General features: G+C 43.7%; 1 protein-coding gene across 1 annotated transcript in view; it reads left to right on the top strand.

Annotated features, from left to right (window-relative positions):
- AK7 (adenylate kinase 7) overlaps nt 1-21,693 on the top strand; it is a 58,811-nt gene that overhangs the window by 32,172 nt on the left and 4,946 nt on the right. The window contains 8 exon segments of the mRNA XM_014790525.2: nt 2,372-2,462; nt 3,585-3,662; nt 4,784-4,933; nt 7,743-7,871; nt 9,391-9,520; nt 14,756-14,884; nt 14,977-15,045; nt 19,246-19,443. Of these exon segments, the coding sequence (XP_014646011.2) occupies nt 2,372-2,462; nt 3,585-3,662; nt 4,784-4,933; nt 7,743-7,871; nt 9,391-9,520; nt 14,756-14,884; nt 14,977-15,045; nt 19,246-19,443 (974 nt within the window).

The following is a 21,693-nucleotide window of genomic DNA, read 5'->3' as shown; positions in this document are numbered from 1 at the left end:
ACTCTAAATCTGAAGCATTTTTTGGGCAGTTGTAGGTAAAGTTAACACGTTTTCCGCACTCACAGAGTATCCCAACTCTATGCTCCAGACAGGTCCAGAGACCCTTTCTCCTTCTTTGCAGCCGCTGACTCAAACACTAGGTCAAAGAGATGGTTCACTTTATTTGTGGTCACCAGCTCTGCATCTCGGGTTCCAGGGGCTTTATTCTACCACCCCCTCGGCTCATCCCCTGGGAGGGAGCACTGTCAGCACTTCCCTTCCCTGAGATTCTGGTTTCTAGATTACTTCCTCTCATCCATGGTCACTAGTAAATTAGTCACAATCCCAGGCGGATTTACAGATTTACTGGGAAGCAATGAGGCTTAAACTTCAGGACTCTTCCCCTGCATGGGTCTCTTCCAAGACCCTAAACTTAATTTTTATTATTTTTCTTAAAGAAGGATCCCCTGAATTGTATAAGCTTCAAACTCCACAGAAAACCTAGATCTGCTCCAGCCAACATTTATAGCAGACATGGGGGACTGAAATGCACCCTTCTTTTCTGCAGAGATTTTACATAATTATGTCATCAGTTTTTAAAGATGTGGAAAAATCTTTCACATTATTAAAACAAAATGCTCAGGGGGCCAGCACCATGGCCTAGCAGTTAAGTTCGGCACGCTCCGCTTCAGCGGCCAAGATTCAGATCCTGGGCACGGACCTACACCACTTGTCAGTGGCCGTGCTGTGGCAGCCACCCACATACAAAATAGAGGAAGATTGGCACAGATGTTAGCTCGGGGCGAATCTTCCTCAGCAAAAACAAAAACAAAAACAAAAAAACCTTAGCACTGGTCCTTAACGTCTTATCTCCAAACAGACAAATTAGAGAGTTCAGTTCTTCCCATAACAGAAAGACTCAGGGCCCCTTTCAGTAACATTTTTTCCTACAGGTTTCTTTGAAGATTGTCAAATATTTAACAAAGAAAGAAGCTAAAAGATGAAGTGTTCTGAGAAATTAATATGAAATAAATGAGAAATGGACATTTAGATGTGTGCATTTGTTTATTTTCCTTTTGCGGAAAGGGAAGCTAAAATGGAGGGCAAGTCGAGTCATCGTGATAGACTTCTGTTCACTACTGTTTCTCTCTGGAATTCTTTAATTTGTATTCAAATCCCTGCTCTGCCTCTTGCTACCTGTGTGAATTTGGGAAAGTTGCTTAACCTCTCTGTGTCTGATTTTCTTATTTGTAATAACAGTACCTACCTGATAGAGTGGTTGTGACGATTTAATAGGGTAACACCTGCAAAGCCCTTAGCACAGTCCCCACACAGAGTTAAGCACTCAGAAATGTTGGCAATCGTTATTAATCCACGGTAGGAAATCTCAGGCCCAGTCCCTGTACCAGTCCTTTAAGAGAGCCACAGCTTCTCTGAATCTGCGTCGTACTTTGTGAAACACCTATCCCAAAGCACTGTTGTGAGACTTAAATGAGCCTCTGGGTGGACAGACTTCATAAACTTGATAAATAAATGACAAGCAACAGGATATACTTGAGTATATGAGGAAGCCATCTGTTTTAAAACTAATTGGGTCTGACCCTGTTTTTCCGAAAGGGCCTGACGTGGCCTGTTGAGCATGCATTGTACATCTGCTTTAAACATTTACTATGTCCCAAAGACAAGAATGATGCCCCTAAAGATAGGGATATAACCTCCCCCATATCAGCACTTCCTTTAAGATAAGCATCTCTCCCTGAACTACGGATTAATTACTGACCTGCCGTGCTCACCTTGTGACCACTCACCTTGTGACCACTGACCTGCTGTGTTCACTGATCTGCTCTGCCAGCAAAGCAATCTCGTGACTATTGTAAAAGGGACATTCCTGTCACATGTGATGTGTGCTCTTTGTTCCAAGACAGTATATAACCACTCTGTCCACCCTACTTCTTTGGTGTGCTTCGTTCCTTGGGGAAGGAAGACCCCAGGCTGGTCCTCAGATCTGGCTCATAATAAACTCGCCTCAATTTTGATTATAGATTGATTATGGATTATTTGTGTCGACAAACTGAAGTCCTGTCGGAGGTCAGGTTTTCTTGGCGTATACTAGATGAATCCAGAGCCAGATCGATCTGGCTTCAAATCCTGGTCCTTCTATTTTCCCAATAACTCTTCCACCCAAGAAATGTCACTTAACTCAGGACCAGCTTCCCCATCTGTAGAGTGCGGCTCGTCCTCCCAACCCTGACCTTGTTGGAGACGGAGTGAGATAATTTCGTAAAGCACCACAGACCGGGCCTGGCCCACGGGGGTGCTGCTCAGGGAGTTCACTTTATCACCTCTCTTTTGCTTTTTCCCTCCGGTGATGATTTTCCCTGTTGGTCTGCAGAGTGATACAAAACATAATAGACCACGTGCCAAAGCTTCGTTACCTGGTTGCTGTGGACGAGTCTGTTCATACCCTGGAAGACTTTGTCAAGGTACAGCCATTTCAACCCATGCTTGATGGCATTTCTTAAATCGTTTTACTCCCCAAACTATAGTTATGGAATCAGGGTTGCTAACAAGACCAGGGACTCCTAAAACAGAATATCCTTAAAACCAAACTCACTATCTGCATTTGCAGGGTATGTGTTGGGAAATTACAACCAAAACGGCCTTCCTCCAGTGTGTGCACAGAGGGGAGCAGGAAAGGCCACTGTAGGGCTCAGACACACTGGGATCCTAAAATGTGTCTGTGGATTTCCCCCACAGTATTGATATGGTCAGGTTTGCCAGACCTACTGGTGGCTTCCAGGAACTCTAGGCCTGTGAGGGCTCCCTCTCCAGTCCGGGCTGCTCTGGCTAGAGCCACCTGTCACTTCTAGCCCAGCTAGCCCTGTGAGTGCGGCCCTCTCTTACCCTTCCCCTGGCCACTCCCACTCATCTTTAAGATTCAGCTCAGATATCTTCCTCTGCACCCTCCTGCCTCCTTCCCACCTCCCGCACAGGCAGGGGCCTCTCTTCTGTACTCCCAGCATCCCCTTTACTGAGCTGCAAACATTACATGTCTGTGTACATGCATCTGTCTCCCTTTTCAGACTGGGAGCTCCTAGAGGGCAGGGGTCAGGCATTACTCATCTCCATCTCCAGGCCCTGGCATGTAATGGTGATTGTTAAATATGCGTGGAATAAATAAACCAATGAATACCCTCAGTACACTCCTCTCTGCTTTGCAAATTTTCTTTTGTATTCAGTTATGTTTACATTCATTTCAGGGGCCAGCCCAGTGGTGCAGTGGTTAAGTGCGCCCACTCCACTACAGCGGCCCAGCATTCTCAGGTGTGCATCCCGGGCATGCCCCGACACACTGCTTGTCAGGCCATGCTGTGGCGGCATTCCATATAAAGTAGAGGAAGATGGGCGTGGATGTTAGCCCAGGGCCAGTCTTCCTCAGCAAAAAAAAAAAAAAAAAAGAGGAACATTGGCATCAGATGTTACCTCAGGGCTGATCTTCCTCACCAAAAAAATATATATAAAAAATAAAAACTACATTCATTTGAGAAGTTTTATATTAAAATCTTACAGGTAAACCCAATAATCTTTCTCTTTTTCTCTAACAGTGCATCAGTAAAAATAGTGGCCCTGGGAGAATCCAGAAAATACCCAGAGAAAATGCTTTCCTAACCAAGGACTTAACAGTTAGTATATATTAGAGATTCTTTTCTTCTGCTGTTTTCCTAAATGTATTCTTGAGGGATTTGGAGTCGGAATACCTGGCTTCAAGTTCACCTTCAGCTCCTCCTGCAGAACTAGACATGCTACCCTCAAGCAACTTACTCTTCTCTTCTGCGAGCTTGAGTGTGTTTTCTTTTCTGAAAAGCCCTCAGAGGTCCTGGTTGAAAATGTATCTGAAAGCTGTTTGATATGTAAAATGCTATACAAACACTGGGCGTTATTCTCTTTGCCCTCTTTCTAAGATTCAAACAGGAGGTTGAGATTCTGATGCCATTACAACAAAAACCAATAGTTTTAGACATGCAGTGCGCTCTTCGAGCTTGCTTTCGGATAGAATTCTTTTTAGGAATAAATTACATCAAGACACTGTATTTGCAAATGTTTCTGAAAGGACTGATATCACTGGTTGCCTTTGAGGAGCAGAACTGGTGGGTGGTATGGGGGTCAAAGGGAGTGTTTTCCTCTATCCTTTTTGTTCTTTTGGATTTTGAACCACGAGATTGCACTATTCAAAAAGTAGACACAGGGGCCGGCCCGTTGGCGCAAGCTGTTAAGTGCGCGCGCTCAGCTTCAGCGGCCCGGGGTTCGCAGGTTCGGATCCGGGCGCGCACTGATGCACTGCCTGTCAAAGCCATGCTGTGGCGGCGTCCCATATAAAGTGGAGGAAGATGGGCACGGATGTTAGCTCAGGGCCAACCTTCCTCACGGCAAAAAAAAGAAAAAGAGGAGGATTGGCATCGGATGTTAGTTCAGGGCTGATCTTCCTCACAAAAAGTAGATACAATTGACATTTTTTATAAAGAAATCCATGCTTGGACTTCCAGTATCTTCCCACTCTTTGAGCTGCATGTCTCATGACCAGAGCCAGGATGTCGCCTCATGACAGAACAGGTATAGGGAGAGTTTAGTAGTGTCGCAACGTATCACAGTAGGCGCTCAATCAATGCTTAGTGCTGGATTAATTGACTTTCATGTTTTGTGAAGATATATTTTTTTTCGTTAATAGCTGCAGTGATTTTGGTCTGTTATAACTGTAAAAATGAAGGAAAAAAAGACAAATCTCTAATATTCCTTTATCTCTTAGCAACAGTGTCTTGACCATTTACTGGTCAACTTGAGAATGGAAGCGTTCTTTGTGAAGGAGAATTTTAACATTCGATGGGTTGCCCAAACAGGATTTGTGGAGAATATCAACAATATCCTCAAAGAGTACAAGCAAAGCAGAGGATTATTGGTAACTATAACCTTTTCCTGTTTAAGCTTCTGATTTAAACAAAGTAAATGAAACTTTTAGTATAATTACACCAATGAAAAAACTTTCGTTTTCAAATGTCCAAGTTTCTAGATTCAAGTTCTTTTTCAAATTTGACCCATTTGTCCAGGTCTAGCAATCTACATGTATATTATGTTAATACTTGTCAATCAAATACAGTCATGTGCCACATAATGACATCACGGTCAATGATGGACCACATATACAACGGTGGTCCCATAAGATTAGTACCATGTAGCCTAGGTGTGTAGCGGGCTATGCCATCTAGGTTTGTGTAAGTATACTCTATGATGTTTGCACAACAATGAAATCGCCTAATGATGCATTTCTCAGAACATATCCCTGTTGTTAAGCAACACATGACTGTATTAAAAATTTTAATAATTTTATTTATTTATTTATTTTTCCCCCAAAGCCCCAGTAGATAGTTGTATGTCATAGTTGCACATTCTTCTAGTTGCTGTATGTGGGATGCGGCCTCAGCATGGCCGGAGAAGCAGTGCGTCGGTGCGCGCCCGGGATCAGAACACCGGCCGCCAGCATCGGAGCGCGTGCACTTAACCGCTAAGCCACGGGGCCGGCCCTAAAAATTTTAAAGTTAACATAGATAATAACTGTTATGCTTGACACAAATTGAATATGATAGTAAGCTCAATCACAACTTTTCAAGGTAGGAAGGCTCAGAAAAATGTGACCTTAGCCTTCAAGGTCACACAGCTAGTCAGGGGTTCAAACTACCCAGGATGCAACCTTAACAAGAATGGCCTAACTGCAGAGCCTCTATACCCCCCGTCTGAAATCAGGTGAATGCACCCTTTCCCGGAGCTTTGGATTTACCCCAGGAAAGCATTCCTAAGATGGAAGTGGATAACACATGAGAACTGAAGAGTAGCAAATGAGTTACAGATGCCATCATATAGTTACCATCGTGCATGGGAATACTCCATACACGCAAGTACAGTGTCACCATTGTATCCTAAGAACCATATTCTCCTGAAAAACATGCCTTGTTAAGAATAAGTAAAAGATGTACCACTTAGCAAAAGAAACAATGACCCCTAAGCATCTGAGATACCCATGGTGGCTGTCCTGGGAGACTATCCTAAGGCACACACCACCCCAACTCAAGAGGTAGACTAGTGTTGTCCCCTAGGGGCCACTATACAACAAGCCACAGCTAGAGTGGAGATAAGACAAGACACCTTAAAGAGACCGTATGGTTCCTGATTAGCAGGACTGGACAGAACACGATAGAAGGAATAAGGAAAGAATAAGCATATCTAAAAATTAAACAGAGTCTATCCATCCCTGGGGCATTGGTCAGCATAGCAGCATAGAACAGAAAACAGTACTGAGGGCAATGTAGACAGTGCCACACCAGTGACATCCAAAAAGATGGAGTCTCAAGCATAGGGCTTCCACGATCCCAGTTCCTTTAGCAAAGCAAAGATGTCCCTGCTGCAGAGAAAGATGCATCAAGCCGCCTTGACCCGATGCCACTACACAGTGCATTCATCTAACTCTCCTTGTTCTGATCAAAGCTCATCAACAACCCTCCATGCCTGTCTGCCCTGAGGGAGTAAATGTCCCGGACAGGTGCACCTGGAGTGTTCTGAGTTCAGTGGCAGTCATCCTTCTCATTATAAATGAATCAACTGTCATTTTGGTTCTGTACCTGGATAAGGTGAGCCTATCCCGGGAGACAGATCCGCCTTTGGTGTGTGGATGGAACGAGGCACGTGAACCTGCTCAGTTGACAGCTGGACCTCAGGCCTTGGTGAATGCACCAAGCCCACCTGGGAGCCCAGCCCTGCCCATCCAGACCCAGCTCCAGAGTTGCTTTCCCAACACTGCTCCCTCCACTGCCTGCCATCTTGGGGGTTCCCATCACCCTGAAAATGCCTGTCCCTAATCAGTCATATTCACCACTCCTCATCCAGCACCTCTGTAATGTCCCTGCCTATTTCCTTCACAGCCTTGGTGTCCTCGTCTGACAAATGGTAGTAACAATATGATAGTCAACTTCGTGGATGAAATTATGTAATCTTTAAGCATATGGCACTCTGCCAATGGAAGTTCTCTTCATCGGCGTGATTTTTTTTTTAATTTTTTAAACTTTAAATTTTAAAATTTGCCTTGCAAAATACTGGACCTCAGTTTCACAACTGTTTGGACCATTTTGAAAGAAATGACTGTTTGTTACTGATATTTTTATTTCTGTTAGAAATAAACATTGACTCACTGGTTATGAATGTGAACGAGCTTCTTTAGCATTCAAGCATTTTTTTCAGCAGAAGAAACAGTGTGGTATTTTTAAAATGAGTGTTTTTAAAAACTGGAATAAATTAACTGTGTTAAAAAGGAAAGTACAATTGAAGACTGAGTTCAGTCTGGAAACAATATTCACGAGGCAATAAATTAAGCACCCTCTATATCGGACCAAAAATTCTCCGGTTCGTTTGTTATCTTTACAGGAGTAACACAATAACTGTGAAACTGGTAGCATGTAATGCTCTAGTACTGCTTTTTGGTACTTTGGAGGTATTCCTGAGCCCATCTTGTTGAGTCTTGTATGCCCCCATGCCCGGGTCAGTGTATGTAGTAGATGCTCATTAAAAACCTGGAGGAGTGACTCTGGAGTCTTGATGGAGGAGCGGGAGTTACCCTGCAGGATTGGAGACTTTCAAAAAAGCACACCCCAACACAAAAAACACTGCCTGGCTACAGACGGTTCAGAGCTTGCCACATGAGCTTTATTCTGTTCTTTCAGCCCATCAAGATTTGCATTCTCGGGCCTCCTGCTGTGGGAAAATCCAGCATTGCCGAGGCATTGTCCAAGTACTACAAACTGCCCCACATTAAATTGAAGGACGTTATTTCCGAAGCCATAGCAAAACTGGTAACACTGTTAACTACGTTACTGGGAATTTTTCTATTTGAAAAATGCTTTTCTTCGTCTTGTAAGAAGCCTCTAATTTTGCACGGCATCCTACAAAGAGATTTGTCATTTTAATTGGATTTTATTGTTGGCCCCAGTTATGAAAACAGAATCCCACAGGGCTTTCCTCTGTGAGATGGAAGCATCTTTCTGGCTTGCCCTTGAAATTTAGTCTGTCTCCAGCTGTTGCTCAAAATATGTCTCATATTCTCTCTGTCAATTGGAACATTTTGAGGGTTTTTTTAAATTCTCAATGTATGTGTCTCAGGGTATTATCAGGCTGTTTATTAACTGCTTTTTTTTTTTAAAAAAAAAGATTTTATTTTCTTAGAGCAGTTTTAGGTTTACTGCAAAATTGAGAGGAAGGTTCAGAGATTTTCCGTGCATCCCCTACCCCTCCCACACACAGACTCCCCCATTATCAACATCCCCCGCCAGAGTGGGCCATTACAGTCATGCTCGGCATTAACAACATTTCTGTCAACAATGGGCCACATATACAACTATACAACGATGGTCCATATAGCCTAGGTGTGTAGTAGACTGTACTGTCTAGGTTTGTGTAAGTACACTCTATGGTGTTTGCTCAACGATGAAATCGCCTAATGATGCATTTCTCAGAATGTATCCCCGTCGTTAAGTGACATATGACTGTAGTTACAATTGATGAACCCACAGACACGTCATTATCACCCAAAGTCTGTAGTTTACATTAGGGTTCACTCTTGGTGTTGTACAACCTATGGGTTTGGACAAATATATAATGACACGTAACCACCATTATAGTATCATGCGGAGTAGTTTCATTGCCCTAAAAATCCTCTGTGGTCTGTCTTCCCTTCCTCTCCCCAGTTAGTTGCTTTTTATCATTTTATTGGGAATGGTGGATACTGACCTACATTTCCATAAGTGAGCACTAAAAGTCTTGATTTCTACAAAATGTGTTTCCTTCAAGTAAGATACTACCGGATACCTAGAAAAGTGTTGATTCTTAAGCAGTTCTAGCATTAGCACAGAAATAGATTATTTTCCTAAAACAGAGAAAGAAAACCCTCGAGGCTCTCATCCATCTTTTTTTTTTTTGTGAGGAAGATCAGCCCTGAGCTAACATCCATGCCAATCCTCCTCTTTTTGCTGAGGAAGACTGGCCCTGGGCTAACATCTGTGCCTATCTTCCTCCACTTTATATTGGACACCGCCACAGCATGGCCTGACAAGCGGTGCGTCAGTGCGCGCCCGGATCTGAACCTGGGCCGCCAGCAGCAGAGCGTGTGCACTTAACCGCTACGCCATTGGGGCCGGCCCCGGCTCTCGTAGCTCTTTGTAGATACTCGCATCCTGACAACTTTTGCACAACGCCTGTCGTTGAGTGCATTGCGTATTTGGGTACCAGGCTTTTCCTGGATCCCTTGCCAGATGATTTGTGAGTAGCAAATCAGTGCAGAGCATCCTCCAATTTGAATATCCCTGTGGTATGTAGGAAGCGATTGTCACACCTAAGGCTGGAGGGGAAGAAGAAGAGGAAGGTGAAGAGGAGGAGGAAGAAGAGAATGTGGAAGATGCGCAGGACCTCCTAGACGGCATCAGGGAAAGCATGGAGCAGAACTCAGGTAATGCACACACGGCACAGGGCTGTGCTGGTCTTGTTAATAGGGGTGTTTTTTTTTTTCCTCGTTATGAAAGACTACTTGTTTGCTATGGAAAGTAAAGTACAGAAATTATAACAACCACAAAGAAGTTTCATTCATAATCTCATCCCCCAGGAAAAAAAATCACCCTTAACATTTTGGTGACTATCTGACCATAGCATGGGAAAGAACCCCCTAAGTTAAAAAAAAAAAATCAAATGTCTAGTCACAAATATTTTATAAGCATCAGATATCATTAATTAAAAGGCAAAAGAAAAACTAGGAAAAAATATTTGCCACCAATATGACAGAGTTAATATCCTTAATATATAAAATGCTCAGGCAAACTAATAGAAAATCACTAAATCCTAAATACAAAAAAAAATAAATGAACAACATGGACCCATAATTCATGCAGGAAGAAATACAAATAAATGGAAAAATAGTCTTAGTCACTTGGTAATTTAAACCAGGTTTTTGAACAAAGTAATCACAGTAAAGTGTCACTTTAAACTCAAACTCTGCACTCATTCTTTCCCCACCCTTGGATGGAATTTCGGGCAGATCCCACTGCGACTTTTAGATAATAAGAAAGTAGCCTCTTGTTGATTCATGCTTTAAGAAGTCCATTCCAATCAAATAATCACAAACAGGGTTTTGAACTGAGATGGGAACTCGAAGGGAGCTTGCTACCCAGCAGGAAAACAGTCAGTAGCAGTCATTCGAAAAATAAAACCATTTCGTTTTTATAGTTAGACAGTTGAGATCCTCCATCAAACTGGTTGTACTAGGATCGTCTATAGACCAGTCCAATGTGAGCGATAGCTCGGACTCTTATCCAGTAGAGTTTCACCCCTGGCGGCGCCCTGAAGCACGTTTGGTTTCTTTCCTCTTACTTATTCCTCCCATCTTGCTGGTGGCTGTTTCTGATCCTCCAGGGTTGGGCTGGGGCAAGTGGGGATTGGGGGGAAGGACAGAGGTGTAAACTGGCCCTGGGGGACTGATGGGATGGCATCTGTGCTTGCTCCTCCTTTCTGGTGTTGTGCTTCTGTGGGCCCCTCACAGACCCACCCGCTGAGGACCACCCACTGCCTTCCCCTGAGGCTCCGCTCTGGACTGCCCTCTCCATCTCTGTCTTCTGGCACTCCACCCTCTTGTCCCTCCAGGTGGTCCCCTTCCCAGCTACTCATCTTCAAGGACTCCGCTCCCTCCGTGCTTTCCTCTGAAGTCCAGGTTCCCCGTCTACCTCCTTTCCCCGGGCCGCTCCAATCTAGTTTTTGGGGGTGGAGAAAATGGTTTTGTACCGTACACTGAGTGTCCACTTAAGCCAGCTGATTATCTGAGTCCTGGTTTCAGCTTTGGTCTGGGCTTGGCCATGAGGAAATGGCATTTAGAATCCCAGAGAGATTTCCCAGAGGAAAAGGAAGGTATATAAAAAACATAAATTAATACTTTGAGCTATAACACTGCATCTTCCTTGCCCAGGACACATTTCGGGGTCACTCTCCAGGTTTTAGAGTCTAGCAGAGTCCTGGCTCCCACCATTTGGGGGAGAAGAAAAAAACCCCAAGATACAACATTCCATTGTGAGAACACCTGTGGAGGGAAATCTGGCAAGGCCACATTGAGGGGTGGGGGTTGGGACTTTTAGGAATCTACAGGCGGAGGGCAGTGTATGCGTACATTTTAAGCCTGAGGAATAAAGCCAGAAACAATGCGCTGGGGGCAGGGAACCGTCCTTAGGGGAGAGGCAAGGCAAGAACATCTATTATTCAGACTAATGGGAGGAGACAAACACTGGACAATGCTTATTGGCAAAGACTTATAGAGCAAGGACCCAAAAGTCTTACCCAGGGACCTCTTGTAACAGGACAGTGTGAAGTACTGACAGGGCGCTCCCATGCCCAGGGAGGTGACCACACAGAACAAGAATTATAGTAGAGACAGTACCGAGTTGAGAACAGTCACCGCAGCGCCCAAGCTCAGGAAAGGCCTGCCCTTGGCAGGGGACTTGTTCTTTCCCCAGATGCAGGAGAGGCCAGCCTGGGTCAGCAGCCTCTGTCTAGAGAGGCGCTGGGAGGGAGCAGAGGAAGTGGTCTTTGGGGGACCAGAGAGTCTTCAGAACAGCAAGCATCCCTTCCTCTCCCCTCTCCCAGTTGGTATGCCCGCCCATCCACTTCCTACAAGATTAGAATAGTTCATTCAATCCCCTTTAACCTTAGGAAGGTATTTTTTTCCTTCCAAAAATCCTTCCTCTTCATATTTACCTGAAACTAGCCCATGGACCTTGATTGTGTTTGGATAAAACAAGATCCTTGAACCCACTGCACGGACCTACAATGAAATTTCACAGCATGAGGACACGGGTTAGCTCACTTTTCCCTCACATGACCCAGCTTGTTATTATGTGATTCCAATGATTCCAGCAAGAGAAGTTGCACAATCTCACAGTGAGGCACCTCCGTGTCCTACCCATAGATCTTCTCCCATAAGCCCCTGACAGTGCGGCCGAAACAAGCGTGGTTAAACCACAGAGCATACTAGCTATAGATTCTTTTTGCTCACTTTATATATTTCAAAAGTGCTGTTGAGTTATTGAATCTAGTTGGTGGGATTGCAGGTGATGATTAAAATAGTCTTTCAACTCGTCTGTGAGTTTGAAAATAAAAAGTTGGTGGGAAAAACATCTGCAAATGTATCCACTTCATAGTGCCCATACTGTGCACGGATTATTTTAAAACTTTGGTTGGAGCTATTTTTAAACCATGTTTTAGTAATTGTGAATGTGGGTTAATATTAGCGTTGTAAACATTTCTGGTATTTGAAAGATAGACTTAAAAAAAAGCAGCAACAGCAGTGTGGTGTTTTAAAGGCTACCCAGTGGGGCTGTGTTCATTCATTTTAAAGAAGCAATGACGGTCCGCTTCCCCAGAGCTCATCAATGGCTCAGGTCACGGGTGTATCTCTAGGAGGTCACAGTTCTCCAGAGAAAGGCACTTGGGCTTGGTCCTTTGTGTACTCACAGTCCATAATTATCATAAACCGCTGCTGGGGGTCCCTTCTTGCATACTGAACACTTATATTCTGAAGCAAACAGAAATGAATAGCAAAATTCACTGCCTGAAATAAACTAAGGGATGAGTTGGAGGGGACCGAAGCTAGATTTCTGAGTATGTGCCTTTGCCTTACCAACGGAGCCTTTGAAAATTGAAAATAGACTGCTTAAATAGAACTTGTCTTTGAGTATTAGTGAATCCTTTGACAATTTTTTTTTTTGGCCTTATTTCTTTGCACTACTGAGAATTCTACTGGGAAGTAATGTCAAATCATTTCAAGGAATTTTATTAAGTTAAACAATACCTTTGATTATGTTTTTCGACTGCCATATTTAAATTTCTGAAAGACAATTATTTTCTGAATCAATTACTGCCTTATAATTCATGTGGCAATGAAAGGTAGAAGAAAGCAGAGGTGTTTTAATTAGATCATTTTAGGGGCCAGCCCCATGCCATATGGGTTAAGTGCTCACCCTCAGCAGCTGGCGGCCCAGGTTCGGATCCCGGGCGCGCACCGACGCAGCGCTTGTCAGGCCATGCTGTGGCGGCGTCCCACATAAAGTGGAGGAAGATCGGCACAGATGTTAGCTCAGGGCCGGTCTTCCTCAGCAAAAAGAGGAGGATTGGCATGGATGTTAGCTCAGGGCTAATCTTCCTCCCACACACACACAAAAAAAAATTAAAAAAAAAATTTTAAAAAAGGAATAATCTTAAAAAAAACAAAAGAGACTATTTTATTGTCATTAATAGAGTGATAGGTTGGGCCGGCCCTGTGGCTTGGCGGTTGGGTGCGTGCGCTCTGCTGCTGGCGGCCCGGGTTTGGATCCTGGGCGCGCACTGACACACCGCTTCTCTGGCCATGCTGAGGCCGCGTCCCACATACAGCAACTAGAAGAATGTGCAGCTATGACATAGAACTATCTACTGGGTCTTTGGGGGGAAAAAATAAATAAATAGAATCTTTAAAAAAAAAAAATAGAGTGATAGGAAAAAAGGCCAAAAATGATTTATTTTATATGTAGACCCGCCGATAAACTAAAAGTGTAGTACATACCCTAGAAAGAGCTTTGGAGATCAACTTCTCAAACTTGCAAAACTTACATTATTTTAATGTGTACACTAAGCAATGTAAGGGCAGGGCTGTGTCTTAGAAATGATAGCTGTTCAGTAATTACGATGGAATGATAAATGAATATTGTGTTGGAGCTGCATCATATCGTCCTTTAACCACTGTGCCAGTTTTAGAACAAACTCCCCTCCTCAGCCACCCCAAGCAATTTCAGGAACCTAGCGTCCAGGGCTCGAGAGGGAACTGTCCAGTGGGCCAAGGTTGGAAATGCAGACTGGAAAAGTCACGGAGCGGGGAGGGGGCACGTTCTTTTCCACAGCTTTAAAGGGAACAGTATCTTTAAGGGTCTGATCAAGTTTCATTTTATTCAAATGCAGCAAATATTTCTTGAGCACCTACTATTAATAAGTCGTGTGTTAGCAACGTACATAAATACTATCTCACTTAACTCTCATAACAGAAGCGTTTATTACTATCTGTTAAGGTTATAGAGGCATAATAGCAAAACAGAATCAAGACAACCCCACTGGTAAGTGGGAAGACTCTGGATTTCTCCACTTGTTCCTCATTCAACTTAACCCAAAAGTTGTGACCACAGAAGAACATTCTGGAAGTGCACATAAAAGCATTCACTTCTGCTCTTTCTTGTAGACAAGCTCATTGGGGTTCTCCTACTCTATTGTGCATTAGAATTCATGTCTAGTGTTCAAAATACAAAACCACATATTTTTAACTCTAAGGGAAAAATAAGAGATTTTCCATAGTAACTTTGACTACACAACAATTTTGGAGATGACTTTAGAATGTAACCCCTACTGGGGCTGGCCCCGTGGCTTGGTGGTTAAGTTTGTGCGCTGTGCTGCTGGCAGCCGGGGTTCGGATCCTGGGTGCGCACCGACGCACTGCTTCTCCGGCCATGCTGAGGCCACGTCCCACATACAGCAACTAGAAGGATGTGCAGCTATGACATACAGCTATCTACTGGGGCTTTGGGGGGAAAATAAATAAATAAATAAAATCTTGAAAAAAGAAAAGAATGTAACCCCTACGTAAAATGTGATTCCACAGTAATATTTTTTTTCCTTTTATTAGGCCAAGTAGATGATCAATATATAATTAAATTTATAAAAGAAAAGCTGAAATCTATGCCTTGTAGGAATCAAGGTTACATTTTAGACGGATTCCCAAAGACATACGACCAAGCCAAAGACCTGTTCAATCGTGAGTTTGAGTTACAATATTTTAACTTTTTGCTGAGCGATCCATAGTAATAACATATAATAAACATGATGACGTATATTTTGTTTTGTTAGAAGAAGATGAGGAGGAGGAAGAAGAGGTCAAAGGCAAAATGTTTCCCTTTGATAAACTAATCATACCTGGTAAGTTTAAACTATTTCTCCAAGGTCGTATTTAAAGGAATGCCATTTGATATCTCTTCTTTACCCAAACCATTTTTTTGATGTTAATAAAGTGGATCTCTTCTTTTAGGAAAAAAGTAAAAGGATACACTTAAACACAAACTTCCAAACTAGAGAATGTATTGGGGGTAAATGTCAGGGATATTAAAGCTCTGAAATGGACAGAAGCCCCCTTGAGAATGTTCATTTCTGCTGCTGCTGCCTGTAATAAAGCAAAACGTAGCCGACCTGTTCAGGCCCTGACTTCTGGCTCAGTTGGCAAGACTACCAGGGACCAGACCACCACTGCTCCCTCCTGCTCTGTTTTAGGTGCTAGCAACGTCCTCATCTTTTCCAGGAGACCTTCAGAATCCAGAATTGAGACAGGGCAGGTAAAAAGCTCTTCCGTTCAATGCTAACTCCACAGCAAATTTATTCTATCACATATTTACACAGGTTTCACAATGTTCTCTTGAAAGGGAAGCAAAAACAACTTATTCCGTAAAAAAGGATATACTGAGTACCTAGCAGGCATTTCTTGTGACCTTGCCATGAACGTGAAAAGTTTTTTTTTTAATCAATTTGCATGAGGTCTAATCGTAGGAAATAATTTTTGGTCATACGGTGAAGACAAGAACAGCTGTTTTCGGCAACTTAGCACAAGGTTGTAACTCAGAAGGGCCTGCTCACTTGTGTCAAAGTCCCCAAGGGAGTCAGTTCGTGGCTGTAATCCTCTCCTCCTCTTGGTCCAGGCGCAGCTTTTGACGAAGCTTCTGGAAGCACTGAGACCACCAGAAAGCAGTGATCCTCAGGGATGGATATTTATTGTTTGTCTGAGGGCTTTGAAACTTGTGGCAGGAGCATGAAATGCCAAAGGGATGGGTTGTTTCAGATTTCCCATCAATTTATGTATCAGCCTCAGAAAAAGTTAAAAAGTGAAGTCGATTACTCTAAATTATCAGGTCTGTCTGGTTTATGAGAGTTTATCACTTCTGCACAATATTCATTCTTTGCAAACGTCATCATAAATCCTCTTGGATAAAATGTAGCTTAACTCATCATTTGTTATGTGCCCAGCACAACACGAGATATGAGCTCATTGAACTTTTCCACAATCCTGGAAGGCAGGAATTGCTCCCACGTTTACCTGATCCAGAAGCTAAAGCCCAGAGGCTTATCCAAGTCCACTTCACTGGTAAACGGGAGGGCTTAAATTCAAACTCGGGTTTTCTCACTCCACTGCCTCCAAAAACAGAATTAATGAAACCCCTCCACGAGATGAGGAAATGGAGACACAGAAGTAAAATGATGAATGGTCCTTAATCATGGTCCACTGGGCTGCCCTCTCTCTGTTGGACACAGTCCAAACATGTGTAAGATGTAATATACTTGGAATGTTTAGTCTGTTCTCAGTAAATTGCCCTCTTTCCAGAAATTGTTGTTATTTTCTATCTTCCTCAAAGAAATTAGAGCATTGTCTCTTTTGTACCCCAGGACTTTAATTTATGGAGGTGACTGAGTGATGACACAAGAGGTTAATGCCATTGAAAGAAGAATTTATTACTCACATTTCCCCAGAGGAGGGGGCACGCCACACCATGCAGGGCTGCATGGGGAAGCACCAGGCTTGGTCAGGAGATAGGGAAGTCCAGAACACAGCCTTTATTGGGGTTTCCATGGGAAAGTCAAGGCAGGGCAGAGGAAACAGCTTTTTTAGAGAACTGGCTAGTGTGAGTAATTCCAGTGGACTTTGGCTTCTAATTGGCCTGGTACCTGGCCCTGGGATGATTTAAGGTAAGGGAAACATTGGCTTGGTGTGTGAGTTATATAAAGGGGATGGTTGACTCGCCTATGAGAGGCATGCTTCCAGTATCAAGTTGTTTACTATCTTTAGGTATTAGCTAGCCCTGGGAGGGGCAGTCTCTCCTTGGGTCTGTAAGGACCCCCCAAGATGTAGAAACATCATTCGATACAGAAAATAATAAACATGATTAATATAAGCATCCATGCTTGATTTGAGTGATGAAACATTTGAATCTATGGTAATCCAGTCCTAGGTGGTATTAGCTCTCATTGATAAATTAGTGCATTTTTCCACTGTTGTTAGCCTATATCCAGCTTGATTCTTTTCAGATCTCCTAGTTGAAGGAGACAAGTTTAAAGTTGTACCTACCTGATGAATACGGAAATTTTGTTAAAACATGGATTTTCACATAACTCCAGATAGCCAAATACAGTGACCTCCACCTCCTTGTTATGTACAATCTTACCAGGCAGAAATCTATTACTTGCTATCCACAGTTAGCCAGCACAAGGGCAGTAGACCTTCTGAATAATTATCTCAAGATACTGCAAAATCCTGAAGTTTTCTCTGAATCATTAAAGAGAAAAGACTTTAAAAAAATACCATGTAGTGGGAAATATATTTTATCATATTAAAATTCCTTGAAAATTGGAAGCCAAGTATATCACTTATTATTCACAATATTTGATTAACTGGAATTTTCCATCCCCCAATCACTGGAAAAAAAAGATACAGTATTATATTTTGAAATTCTTAGATTATTAACAGAATTATTCAGTTTTTATCTAGATGTCTGACATCATGAAGCTTAAATAGATTCAATTTCCAGTGAATTTATTGACATAATTTCAATTTAAGTACTATACCAGCATTTGAGAGTGCAAATGTCTAACTTCCTTTCCAAGATATAGCTACTCATGAAAATCAAGTGGTCAAAGATGAGCATCTAAATTAAACTAAAATACGTAGAATAGTGGTTCTGAATTTATAGGTTATTCCATAAGCTCCGTCCTCAGCCTTTGTTTTCTCTGTTAACACACAAAGCAGATGATGTTCACATGTGTTCCACATGCCCCATGTGCATACCCTGCTCTGGGCTCTGCCGGGTTCGCTTTCTTTTCTCATCCACTCAAGAAGGCTTATTAGAATGCAGTTAAGCGAGAATGGCATTATTATGTGGCAAACCAATACAATTTTAGAATAAAAATTAAATCATTCGCAACTTTTGCCAGGCTCTTATGATTTCTTTGTGTGTGTGTGTGAGGAAGATCAGCCCTGTGCTAACATCTGCCAATCCTCCTCTTTTTTTTTTTGCTGAGGAAGACTGGCCCTGGGCTAACATCCATGCCCATCTTCCTCCACTTTATATGGGAGGGCACCACAGCATGGCTTAGCCAAGCAGTGCATCGGTGCACGCCCGGGATCCGAACCTGCGAACCCTGGGCCGCTGCAGCAGAGCACGCGCACTTAACTGCTTGCACCACTGGCCTGGCCCCTGCCAGGCTCTTATAGATAGCAAGTTATTTGCGAGACACCTGGCTACTGATCTGGGCACCAGTGCACCCTGGTCCTATCGAGAACATCTGAGAATGGTAACTCACCTAGAAAGTTTATTTCCCTGATCCACACTGTAATCATTTATTCATTCACTCAAGAAATATCCATTGAACTTGTATTAGAAGCTGGAGAAACAATAACTTTTATAATTTAAAAGAAAATCACAGGTGGGTGAAATGATCACCATCATTAATTAATATGATTAATATGAGCCACGTGTCAAACATTCTCTAAGGGCCAACTGTATTGTATTGAACATAGATGTGTCATAGCCAGTGGAATTAAGTGAGGAAAGAGCTGGATCTATGGAAAATTAAAATCCAAGAGGAGTCTCCAGTTTTGTTCATTTGGCAAGTCGGCAATTAGAGCATTTCACTCATAGCCGTGCATCTCTGAGAGCTTGTGATACTGTGCTGGCAAGGAGGCAAGATGAGGAATGACTGGGAGGCTGAAGATAGATCCCACAGGGTTATTAGAGATTTGCTATTTACAATTTCTGCTGCTTTTATTAAAAGGAAGGAGAGCAGGAGAGAGGGAAAGAAGAAAGGAAGAACGGAAGGGAGGGAGGGAAAGAAAAATAATAGATCTCACAAAATACCAACTGGTTGGGCCTCATAGGGTGGTCTCTGGAAGTATGGGTGATCTGCATGTGTTTATCCTCCATGAGAGGCAGCAAGGCCAATTTGTCAGGCCATTTGTGGCAACATGAGGTGTTCCAGCTGGTAACCAGAGGTTTTGGTTAAGCAGTGGCCAGTCTACCGGCACCTGCTAGTTAGCTCCACTGTCATTGTGTTAACGCGGGAGCTTCTTCCTCTCCCCAGAATTCGTTTGTGCCCTGGATGCCTCGGATGAGTTCCTGAAGGAGCGGGTGATAAATCTTCCCGAGAGCATCGTGGCGGGGACCCACTACAGCCATGACCGGTTCCTCCGGGCTCTGAGCAACCACCGGGACATCAATACTGAAGATGAGACTGTCTTAAACTATTTTGATGAACTTGAAATCCACCCGATACATATTGGTATGAAGTGAACTCAAGGATAATGGGAATGTGGAGAGCTACTGCCAAGTGTCATGACCCCCAGAGCACCGCAATCCCGGTGCTCGTCTGTCATAGGGCTGGGGGAGGACAGGGAAGTATAACCAGGTGCCCGGGCTCGGGAAGTCACAGAATAAACAGGGCACTCCTCCTGGGGAGTCCTACTTGAGGATTGGGTGGTGGAGGGGTGTCATTGTTATATGAAATCATATGGATATATTATGAAGTTGAATACCAAATTGGCGTTTATTTTTTAAGGGCACTTGAAAGATACATGTGTTTGCTGCCGAATGCTTTGCACCATTCCCCAGCTTCGTTGAGGGCAGCATTCTGTCCCCATAACATTGCAGGGCACTGGTGATCTTCACAGAGCCCCTCCGGGCCTTTAGACCGGCCAGCTCACCCCCATAGCTACCCAGAAAAGCAAATAGCTCTTCATTGCATTCCTCCCTGTTTCCTGTAAACACAACTCAGAGCTTAGCACCCAGCAAGCACTCAGGAAACATGATCTCTCATCAACCTCACCGTCATTGTTAAGGTTCCTGGCTCCAAATCTCCACTGTCATAGCTGTTTCTACTCGCCTTGGATCAGTGAATCCCTGAATCTCCTTTCTAGTTTTCTGGATCTTGACACTTCTTCCTCCTCTGGGTTTGGTGAGAAACCCTAGCCTGGTGGAAGCTTAGTGGCGACCCCTGGGGCCTCCCAAGGCCTCTCTTCACCCTCAGGAGCCACTGGGACTCTGGAGTATTGGGAGGCTTAGAGCTAAGGGATAACAGCAGCAGGAGACAAGAGAGCTGACTCCAGTTCTGGCTCTGCCTTATTTTTCTCATCTGTGAAATAGGACAATAATCCCTGGCCTGTAGGCTTGTTACAAATGGTAGAGAAGAGATAGGAAGTGTCTGGCACATTGAAGGAGTTCAACAAGTGGTCACTTTGTTTTTACTACCAATAGTAAGGCATAAAATGATAGCCTATTAAGAAATAAAAAGATAACACAATTTACAAATCTGCAAATTCTTCTCTGTTTTGCAATCTCAGAAGTGACTGTGTTTTGCCTTGTGCATATTGGACACGTGTTTTATATGTAAAAGCTAAGGATTTGACAGCTACCAATATGGAATGTAGTTTATCCTATTTAATTAGAGAACTAGGAAAGAATGGTGAGCAAATGTCACAAAAATAGTGATTGTCATCTTTTCAGTTAAGCCCAAAAAATTATTTGTGGAAAGATCAGGAGAGCCCCAGGGAGAAACATTGAGAAAGAGAAATGACGGGGAGGAATGGATGAGCGGCCACCGTGTTCCTGTCTCATTGCGTACCCGTGACGTTTGGTCTTATCTCCACGCTGACAACCGGAGATAACGTAAAAGCAAAGGGCAGAAATGTGTCATAAGGATGGGCATGGGGGAGGGTGTCAAGGTCAGGAATGCAGCCCGGCCAGAGGGTCCGGAATGGGGCCCTGGAAAAAGGCTGGCACCTGCATTCCCTCTCTGCATCTCTGGACTCCACTTCTTTCTCAGGACCTCTTTACTCTCTCGCTCTTTGGACCGGCGCCTGTCTCCCCTCTCTGGCCCACGTTGGGCCACCCTACAGCCCCAAAGTTTCCATGTCACACTGGGAGCAAAGCCAAGAGCCGGACGTGACTCTTTCCACCCTAATTCCACATTCCTAGAAGGGCAAGCTGGAGGTCAGGGTTTGGTCAGGTGCCCATGCCCGTCCAGTGGGCAGTTGCCCCGCCCCAGGGTCAGGGCAGAAGTATTGCTGGGGGCAGCGCTGTTCTCTGTGAGCTGGTTCTCCAAGAGTGAGCCTTTTCAAAAATGTTTCAGAGCACTTTCAAGCACATGAAGGCTGTAATTATTCTACTAGAAGAATCAAGGAGAAATACATTTATATGTGAGAGCTCAGGCAACAAGGAGGTGGCAGACGTGAGGGGTTTTTGTTTTGTTTGGGGGGTATTTTTTGCTTTTTTATTGGCTTGCTTCCACCCACCAACTGATAGATTGGTCCTGGTCTTCCCCTCTTCCAATGTTAGAACCAGGCAGGGCCCATAGTCTAGGTCAAGGTGAAACAGTACAAACATGGGGGTGGGGGAGGGGAGCACAGTGGGGCTGTGCACCGGCCAGGATGAGAGGTTACCCAGAGGAAAGTCTGGAGACGCCCGGTACCAAAATGCAGACACCTTCCCAGGAAACTCAAGAGAGTGATGTAGAATTTACTCCTTTAGCAACTTT

The sequence above is a fragment of the Ceratotherium simum genome, chromosome 24 (assembly GCF_057802395.1).
Source record: "Ceratotherium simum simum isolate JZ-2026a chromosome 24, ASM5780239v1, whole genome shotgun sequence".
In the NCBI taxonomy this organism is placed as follows: Eukaryota; Metazoa; Chordata; class Mammalia; order Perissodactyla; family Rhinocerotidae; genus Ceratotherium; species Ceratotherium simum.
Note: the sequence above shows the minus strand (reverse complement) of the source record. Positions and strands in the feature narration are given on the sequence as shown.